General features: G+C 44.9%; 1 protein-coding gene across 3 annotated transcripts in view; it reads left to right on the top strand.

The window, feature by feature from the left end:
- Nucleotides 1-5,673: 5,673 nt before the first annotated feature.
- Nucleotides 5,674-10,168, top strand: part of Birc6 (baculoviral IAP repeat containing 6) — a 191,750-nt gene continuing 187,255 nt past the window's right edge. For all 3 annotated transcript variants that reach the window (XM_032908919.1, XM_032908918.1, XM_032908920.1), the window contains exon 1: nucleotides 5,674-6,105. In XM_032908919.1, the coding sequence (XP_032764810.1) occupies nucleotides 5,772-6,105 (334 nt within the window). In that variant the 5' untranslated portion in view covers nucleotides 5,674-5,771. The remainder of the gene's footprint in view (nucleotides 6,106-10,168) is intronic.

Here is a 10,168-nt window from a genome sequence, read left to right as displayed (position 1 = left end):
TCATAGTCAGTGAGTCTCTTTTACATAAACATACTCTTTTAGGTATGTGTGTGGAGCAAAGTTCATAACCAGGTGCCTTTTTTAAATTAAAACAAAACAAAACAAACTGGGGGCCTGGAGAGATGGCTCAGCGGTTGAGAGCACTGACTGCTCTTCCAGACGTCCTAAGTTCAATTCCCAGCAACCACATGGTGGCTCACAACCACCTGTAATGGGATCTGATGCCCTCTTCTGGTGTGTCTGAAGACAGCTACAGTGTACTCATATAAAGTAGATACATAAATAAATCTTAATTAAGCTTAAAAAAACCACTTTTAGGTATGTGTATGGGTGTAAAGGTCATAAGCCATATGCCTCTCTTACATAAAAAACATTCTTTTATTGTACTTTATGTGTGTGATACAAACTTCATAATCAGTTTGCCTCTTTTAAATTAAAAAATATTCTTTTATATATTTTATGTGTATGGGTGTTTTGCTTACATATTTACAATTTGTCTGTGTGCCTCATGTGTGGAGTTCCTGAAGATGCCGGCAGAGGGCATCAGATCCCCTGGGACTGGAGTTAACATATGTTTGTGAGCTACCACATGGATGCTGGGACTCGAACCTGCAACCTCTGTAAGGGAAGCCAGTGCTCTTAACCACTTAACCATCTTTCTAGCTTCTCTTTTAAACTTTTTATTATTTGCGTGCGTGAGTGGGTGGGTGGGTGCGTGCGTGCATGCGTGTGTGTGTCTGTGCGTGTGTGTGTTTGCATGTGTGTGTGAAGGTGCCCATGGTCAGAAAGGGCACTGGATCCTCTGGAGCTGGAGTTATAGACACTTATCATAAGGCTTAGGTGCTAAGATCAAATTCTAGTCCAGTGGAAGAGCAACAATTGCTCTTGACCAGCAAGCTATGTCTTCTACCCCTAGTGCAGTGGTTCTCAACTTATGGGTTATGACCTCTGCTGGGTCAAATGACCCTTTGCCCAGCATTGCCTAACAGTGTTGGAAAACATGGGTATTTGCATTATGATTCATAACCGTAGCAAAATTATAGTTACTAAGTAGCAATGGAACAATTTTATGGTTGAGGTTTACCACAACACGAGGAGCTGCATTAAAGAGTGGAAGCAGTAGGAAGGCTGAGAACCCCTGGGTTAGCGTCTCTTTCTTCACTCAGGCTTCCCCCGTCTGTTAATCAGCAACTAGTCCGCTCTGGAGTTAACTCGGTTCCGCGTCTGCCTGGTTCTCACTTGGGCTGCTCAGGTCCAAAGAGGAAGAGTGAGAAACTGCTTCTCTCTGCCTTTCATTTCCTTCTCCTGCATGGTTGCAGTGATTTTTTTTTTTCCCAGTAAATTCTAGAACTTTAAGTACTACGTTTGAAAACTGTGAGAGTAGTTGTCTTTCCCTTCTCCATAATGCTTGAGAAAAAATAATCCAGTATTTCGTTGGTAGGTATAGTTTCTGTTTGTTTGTTTGCTTTTTCACACCGAGGGGTGTCAAATCACTTTTAGGGGCTTTGTTGCGAAGGATGTAGGGATAGGATGATGAGGTTTGTCAGCTTCTTGTTTCCCCAGTCTTGTTATCCCCGAAAGCGGTAGGATTTTTTTATACAATCTTTTTATCAAGTATAGAAAAATATCCTCTATCTTTTTTTTTTTTTTTCCCCAGGAATGGGTGATAGATTTTGTCAAATGGTCAAAGCTTTTTCTGCATCGGGCAGGCCTATTTTTGAGTGCGTGTTTGTTTTTGTTTTTGTTTTTTTTTTAATCCCAGGAAATTCCTTCCCAGAATGACTGCCAGTGAATGAGGACTGTCTACTTCCTTTGGGCAATCATCTGTGCTCAAAATGGTTTGGCTAGAGCCTTCCAAAGGCTGTCACTTCGAAACAGTCTAGCCGGGAAAAACAGTATTGTTTTCGGTGAGAGTGTTTGCTCTCAACACCACATGCGGAAACACACCAACGCCACAGCTGATGTAGAATTTTAATTAGTCTTGTCCAATATCACTTTTCTTTTATTTTTTTTCCCATACAATTCTCCAGGTCTTTTTTTTTTTTTTTTTTTTTTTTTTTTTGAGAGAGAGAGAGAGAGAGAGAGAGAGAGAGAGAGAGAGAGAGAATATCTCATTTTTCTAGCTCAGGCTGGTCTAAGAATTTTTTTCTTTAGTGTGTATAGTGTTTAGTGTTCTGCCTGAATATATATCTGCTCACCACATGGGTGCCTGGTGCCAGGGGAGGCTAGAAGGGGGATTTCCCTCTGAATGGAATTATGTTTGAGTATCACCGTGTGTGTGTGTGTGTGTGTGTGTGTGTGTGTGTGTGTGTGTGTCCTCTGCAAGCCTATCTAGCAGTGTTCTCAACTGCTGAATCATCTCCCCAGCCCCTCAAGTCTACTGTTTTTTGGTAGGGGGACAGGATTTCTGTGTAGCCCTGGCTGTTCTGGAGCTCGCTCTGTAGACCAGGCTAGCCTTAACCTCAGAGAGTCACATGCCTCTGCCTCTTGAGTGCTGGGAATAAAGGTGTGTGCCACCACTGCCCAGTTTCAATTCTATTTTTTTTTTCTTTTTTTCGGAGCTGGGGACTGAACCCAGGGCCTTGCTCTTGCTAGGCAAGCGCTCTACCACTGAGCTAAATCCCCAACCCTTCAATTCTATTTTTATTATCACTTCTAAACCTAAACCTGTGTCTTGAGCCTCTTACCTGTAGCCTTCGGGATCTCAGTTAGTCCTTAAACAAGACACAAAAAGAAACGAGTTACCCTAAAGACTGAGATTTGGAATTTCTTTCAATGGTCTTTGCTCACATGAGCTTAGTAACTTTTTTAAAAAAATCAAAATGGTTAAATAAGATTTCTCATTATAGGTAATCTTAGATCATTTGGTATACTGGTGTTTAGTCTAAATCCACAAAGAATAGACAGAGTGAGTCACTTGTCTCCAAATATGATTACAGCTGGTTTGTTTCTAAACCGGTTTTGTTTAATTAGGTTTGGAGAATGTTAGCTAAAAGCAGTATAAACTCAAATGATAGAAACACATTTTCTCAGTAAGAAAAAGTTATGCATGCCTTCAATTCCAGCACTTGAGAGGCAGGGAGATCTCAGTGGATCTGAGGCCAGCTTGGTCTACACAGTGAGTTCCAGGCCAGCCATGGCTATATTATAGAAAGCAAGCAAGCAAACAAACAAAATGTTACACAGACTAACAGACAACTCTTGCTTAATCCTACTCAGTATTGTACACTAACATACAATTAGTTTAAATGTAGCATTCAGTTTCCGGTTTTCTTACCAACAAGACAGTGACTTGATTTGTATTGACAGGCTAACCAGAAGTGGTCTGATTAAAGGATAGTTTGGTCAAAAGTGATTTTAAAAACAGTTTCAAATAGTAGCTTTTACAGTTTCTACATGATTGCTGGTGGTCTAAGGAAGGGTACTCATTTCTTAAGTGGCTTAGGGTAGTCCTAACCTCAACAACTTGGGTCCTTTAAATCAAGACACATTTTGAGAGGGAAGCTTGTGTAAGCAGCATGGGGTTCCAAACCAAACTGCTGAATTCAAACTCTAGCTTCTGGTAGCAATAGTCTTCAGGTGGTAGGACGGACAGTGCATTAAGTCTGTATCACCATTACTTTTATTCCCAAGTACTAAAGCAAGCCTGTTAGGAAATTTTATCATTTTCATTTGACTTGGGTGAGAAATTCTCACAACCAGAGTATGGTGGCATATACCTGTGGTGGAGGCAAGGGGATGACAAAGTTCAAGCTATGAGGTCAGTTTAGAGTCAGACTGTGCCACATGAGATTCTGTCACAAAACAAGAAAGTGGACTGGGATGGGGAGATTGCCCAGAAGTAAAAAGTATTTGCTGCTCTTTCAGGGGACCTGGGTTTAGTTCCCAGCACCCATTGGGCAGCTCATAACGTCAGTTCTAGGTGATCTAATGTCCTCTTTTGGCCTTTGTAAGCACTATGTATGTATGCCTGTGGTGCATACACACACACATACATATATATATATATATGTTTTTTTAAAAGATTTATTCATTTATTATATATAAATACACTGTAGCTGTCTTCAGACACACCAGAAGAGGGCATCGGATCTCTTTACAGATGGTTGTGAGTCACCATGTGGTTGCTGGGAATTGAACTCAGGACCTCTGGAAGAGTAGTTGGGTGCTCTTAACCGCTGAGCCATCTCTCCAGGCCCCATATATATATGTTTTAAGGAAGGATACTGTTAAAAATATGTATACACTACATAGACACAAAATCCTCATACTTAGGTGTTTTGGAATAAAAGTAATATGTAGATCAAATAACTTTATATGAACGAACGGGTTAAAATTTAATTGGGATAATATTTCCTCTGCAGGAATGTATGAAGTTAGTTACTGGGTTCTCATTTTTTTTCCTTCTAGGACTTAATGTAGCTCAAGCCGGCTATAAACTCCTGTAGTAGAGGATGACCTTGAATTCCTGCCCTCCTGTCTCCACCTCCTAATTATGTGTCTGTGTCTATACTCCAGTGAGTGCAAGTACACACAAATACAGAAGAGGGTGTCCGATCCTCTAGGGCTAGAGTTACAGTGTAATGGAATTCAACACAAGTGCTGGGAACTCAGGTCTAGATGTCCTCTGGAAGAGTAGTAGTGCTTTTAAGCTGCTGCACCATTTGTTTAGCCCACTAAACAATTTTCTATCCCCGCAAACTTTTTGGAGAGGATATTGTCAAACAGCGTAGGCTTGCCGGGAATTCATAGCATTACTGTTTCAGACTGGGATTCTAGGTATGCAGAACCACACCCAGGTACCGTTACACTATAACTACAAGTGACTAACTAGTAACTGTTTCAACATAAAGTTTAAGATATTCTTCAAAATCAAATGAAGGATACCTCACCAAAACCCACCAAACCACACCATGTAAATTCTTTGCAATGAGGTACAATAGGCTGAACTGCAATGTCTACAGCACTTCATTAATGAGCATTTCTGTTATTGAAAGATCTGGAACTATCGCTTTTCAGCCTTTGACTAAGATAAAGTGTAAAATATTTGGAACTAGGACAGGCGTCGTAAAAATCAGGTTCAGTTCCTAAGAAGTGGCTTGTCGGAGTGTGCACTGATAGAGGCCTGCTTCCGGATCCTTCCCTTCCCCCCATCTCCCCTCCCTCCCCTCCTCGCGCTGGGAACCGCTGGGATTCAGCGGCCCTCGCCACGAAGGGGCCTCAGGGCGTACCAGACAAGTCGCGCGGGCCCAGGTTTGCCTATCGGAAATGCACAGGGCCCAGCACCACCCTCCCTGCCACGCGCAGGGCGGAACTCCCGCCGCTACCACTCCCGGGGCTCGTAGGAAGAAACTGGGACGTTGAGGACGCAGGGCTGGCTGGAGCAGCAGCGCGTGGCACGCGCGAACCCTACCGCGCATGCTCCGCGTCCGGAGTTCTCGGCCCCGCCCCCTCCTTCGCCTGAGGCCCGCCTATTAAACCCTGGGAGCCCTTCTGCGCATGTTCACCAGGCCAGGTCCCGTCCCCGCCCCGCCTCTTCTGTGCCCTCTCATGTTCCTTATCAGCTTCCCTCCGCGCTGGACCGGTCGGCACTCCCGCGCATGCTCCGCCCCCTGGGCTCCTGCCCCTCTTTTGGTGCGGCCCTCTTTCCCCTCCCCCGCCAGCCTCGGAGCTCGCTTGGCCTGGCCGGCCCGGCGGGCGACGTTCCCTGTGCGTGCAGGCGCTTGACTTCACTTCCGGCTAACGCGCTCCGCTTTGCCCCCTGGCCCCGGATGGTGACTGGCTGTGGTGCTGCACCTCCCGGGACTGTCACTGAGCCGCTTCCCAGTGTGATTGTGCTGAGCGCAGGCCGGAAGATGGCGGCTGCGGCTGCGGAGGCCTCGGGCCCGAGCTGCTCCTCCGCGGCGGCGGCGGCAGGGGCGGGGGCGGCCGGGGTCTCCGAGTGGCTGGTGCTGCGGGATGGCTGCATGCGCTGCGACGCCGACGGGCTGCACAGCCTCTCCTACCACCCAGCGCTTAACGCCATCCTGGCCGTCACCAGCCGCGGGACCATCAAAGTCATCGATGGCACGTCGGGGGCCACCCTTCAGGCCTCGGCGCTCAGCGGTGAGCGCGGCACGCCGGGCGGGGGCTGGGCCGGCTGCGGGCGGAGTCCGGTTGTCGGGATGCTGGTCGAGGAAGCCTCCCAGCCTCCGGGATCCGCCTCGGAGGGGCAGCGGGGAGCGGGAGGGTAGGGGAGGCCCGGAAGCTACGGCTGAGGACCTTCGGACTCAGAAAGCAGCAGCGTTTGTGGACGAGGGCTCGGTGAGGCGGGGTGCGCTGCGAGTTGCTTTTCGGGCCTTTTGCGTCAGGACCGGCCTGGTCCTGTGGGTGAAATGAGGAGGCTTTGGAGGTCGGTGCCGGAGAGGTCCGGGCTCTCGCTGGGCTCTTGGACGAGGTTTTGGGCCAGCTCCGGGCTGGAGAAGAGGGAGACTTGGCTGTGGCGGGAGAGGTGGGTGGCCGGAGTCAAGGGGCGGGAAGCTTCCAAGCCGGCTGTCTTGCCCTCTCTTCCCGGGAGGTAGCGGCCCGCCGGCTGTTGTCAGGTCCTGTAGGTGCGGGGACCTCCGAGGGCTACGCGTTCGCTTGGGGGTGGGCTGAGGTGGGGACGGGGATGGGGAGGGAAGTAGGAGGGGAAGGCCAGCTGCCTGAAATGTGCTTGTTGGACTATGGGACTCGCAGAATGCAAAGAAGGCTAGACTCGGTTTCCTAGCTCTGAGGGCTGCCACCCTTCCAATGTCAAGAAGCCTAGGCCCCTTGTAATTAATTAGGTGGAACTTTAGGCCCTTTCAACTTGTTTTAGCATAGAGAGCTAGAAATTGGTTGTTGGAAGTATGTCTGGATCTCCTCTACCTTGGTGGAGAAGTTGGTTCAGGAATTGGACTTTCAGGATGTACCAGGTCAAAGCTCGTTCAGTGGACAGACAGACTGGAGTGTTTTGGGATAGCCCTAGCTAAGTTATTTGCTGAGATGACATTTCATTTGTAGATGAATGGTGCCTTAATTTTGATGTTAAAGGTTAAAATGGAGAAGCTCATGTATTAGTGGGTTTTAAATTCATGCACTGAGATAAATTGTATCGAAGTGCATTTAGCCAAATGGAAGTAGTTACGTGGTCTACCAATTAATTCACTTTGTGTTATTTAACACAGACATACATGAATAAGCTTACTGTGTGAGTAATGTCATATAATCTTATGACATCTTTGTATTCCTAAATTATCACTTAATCTAATGGCAATTTAGGAATACAAAAATGAAATTAGAGATGTTAATTTCTGTTGACTTGTGAAAGAACTGACTACATATAGTTACAGCATGTAAACCTGTAATATATTTAAGAGAGGCCTAAGAGAAAGTTTTCGGTGGTAGGCTTGTAAATTTCCCTTTCCTTGGCTTAGGTAAATGACAATATAGATGGCCCAGATGTAGCAATGTTCACTTGCTGCAACTTGGACATAACAGGTTGTTAACTGTGTCTGAGAGGAGATGTTCATGAACAGTTTACTCTTTATTGGAAAGGACTTGCTACAAATGGTCATGTATTCCCCTACTTGGCATAAGAAATAAAACATTGCAAATACAGAAGTTAACTGGCTCCTGAATTACATTTCACTGACCCTTTTCTTCCTTTCCCCTGAATGCTGCCTTAAAGGTGGTCTTGTCACTTACATGTCTATACTTTTAACTAGTTACCCAATATTTTCATGATTTCTAATTTAGGAAGAATGGTGTCTTTTTCTTTCATTGGTTGGTTTTTGTTTTTAAACAGGAAATTAAACCGGCATCTCTGCCCAGTGCTAGGCTGGAGAGAGTGAGCTAGTATTCCACGCTTGGATTTGTTTTTCCTGATTTTATTTTTATTTATGCATATGAATGTGTTTGTTTGAGTGTTTGATGTGAGTGTGCAGGTGTCCAGAGAAGTAAAAAGAGGATATGGAGCCCCTGGTGCCTGGGAGTTTCTTGACTTGGGTGTTTGGACTAGAGCTCTGGTCCTGTGGAAAAGCAGCAAACTCTCTCTCTTAAAGGATGAGGCTTTTCTCCAGCCTAAGTGTTAGGATTTCTACAAACAGTTTTATTAACAGGAGTACAGATGTTTTAAATAGTTTAATTGGGGATATTTTTGTGTCTGGAGGCCATGTTCTAGAACCATAATGTGTGTCAGGGTTTGTTTAAATGGTTTTATATTTATCTGCTGTGTGTGGAAAGAAAGTATTCACCTTAGTGTTAAGGAGGAAGGTTGAAGGTGTATGATATGGATGCAAAAATAGATATATTAGACAACACTGATTGATATACACTGTAGAAGGCCATGCATAAGGATTGAGTATGTGATTAAAAATATGTAGCTGGAGAGATGGCTTAGTGTTTAACATCACTTGCTGCTTTTTGAGTGGACCTGAGTTAGCTTTCTAGTGTCTCTCTGTCTCTCTCTGTTTCTGTCTCTCTCTAACACACACACACACACACACATAGGAAAGTTTAGGGCTAACAATAAAAGGGCTGTAGGGAAACAGTTGGAAGTAACAATAGATCAATTCTGAAACATGAGAACTAAAGTTTCTTATAAATTATGCTTAACATGCTGTAGGCTATTTGTGTGTAAATGGTGGGTACAGGAATGCTGCATTCCATGTTTTACCTGGAATATGTAGGTGTTTTGTAGGTAACAGTTCTAAGAAATAGCAGATAGGTAAAATAGCAGATAGGTACTGAGTGACCACGGTCCTAATACAGCTCCTTTTTTTAATCCAAGGGAAGTGAACTACTCTTTTCTGTGCTAGAGGACAGTGTCTTTGTCTGAGGGGATAAATAATTGGGTAACCATATGGAATTTTATTGGGTTACAGTAATACTAGGATTCAGTTTGTAGGGGATCTTGTTAGTGTAGACTGGAAGTTAAAGAACTGGAGCAGCATTTACATATAGTTACTCAGTTTGAGTTCAAATTGATAATCTCCCCACCCCCAGACAGGGTTTCTCTGTGTAGCCTTGGCTGTCCTGGAACTCACTCTGTAGACCAGGCTGGCCTTGAACTAGTAGACCCGTCTCTGCTTCTGCCTCCTGAATGTGGTGATAATTTTTAAACTGTCTTTTGATCCATGTTTTCAAATTACCTGTATCTGATATAAAGTCTTTATAAATATAGTTTTACCAGGTTAAGAGTCGTCAGGATATACAGGTTAGGCAAGTATTTTTGTTCTCTATTAGAGTATATAAGAGTTAATATTTTCCCTCCCTACAGAGTGAAGGCAGCTAGGGCTACATAGAGAAATCCTGTCTTAAAAAAAACTACCAATGGAGTTGGGGATTTAGCTCAGTGGTAGAGCGCTTGCCTAGCAAGTGCAAGGCCCTGGGTTTGGTCCCCAGCTCTGGGGAAAAAAAAAAAAAAAAGTGTTGTGGAAGCTGAGTATGGTGACTTTAACCCTAGCACTCAGGAAGGGGAAGTCATCCTGGTCTGCATGGTGAGTTCCAAGCCAGCCAGTGATACATAGAGAGACCATCTTAGAGTATTCTGGAGGCTGGAGAGATGGCCCAAGAAGCAGGTGCTTCTTGGAGGACCCAGATACACATCCCAGCATGGTAGCTTACAACAGTCTCTAAATCTAGTTGGTGCAGGGCATCTCATACCCTTTTTGGGGTCCTCTTTGGGCTGTGCAGACATGTGGTAAACTTCTATTTATGTGGGTAAAATATTCATATATTAAAAAGGTTTTGGAGAGTTTGGCTGATGATCCATTGACATTCAGTGACCCCCCCTCCGCCCCCCATGAGCTCTTTCTTCTCCAGTCTTTTGCCATGTCTATTTTGTTTTGTGAAGTGGATTTGATTTCTTTTCTTTTCTTTTCTCTTCTCTTCCTTCCTTCCTTCCTTCCTTCCTTCCTTTCTTTCTTTCTTTCTTTCTTTCTTTCTTTCTTTCTTTCTTTCTTTCTTTCTTTCTTTCAGTTTTTCGAGACAGGGTTTCTCTGTGTGTAGCCCTGGCTATCCTGGAACTCACTCTGTAGACCAGGGTGACCTCAAACTCAGAGGTCTACCCACCTCTGCCTCCCAAGTGCTGCCATTAAAGGTGTGTACTACTACTGCCCAGCTGATTTTCTTTTCTTACTATAGTACCTGTGCTCTTTCTTGGAAT

Source organism: Rattus rattus, chromosome 7 (assembly GCF_011064425.1).
Source record: "Rattus rattus isolate New Zealand chromosome 7, Rrattus_CSIRO_v1, whole genome shotgun sequence".
Lineage (NCBI taxonomy): Eukaryota > Metazoa > Chordata > Mammalia > Rodentia > Muridae > Rattus > Rattus rattus.
This window is presented reverse-complemented; position numbering and strand designations above follow the sequence as displayed.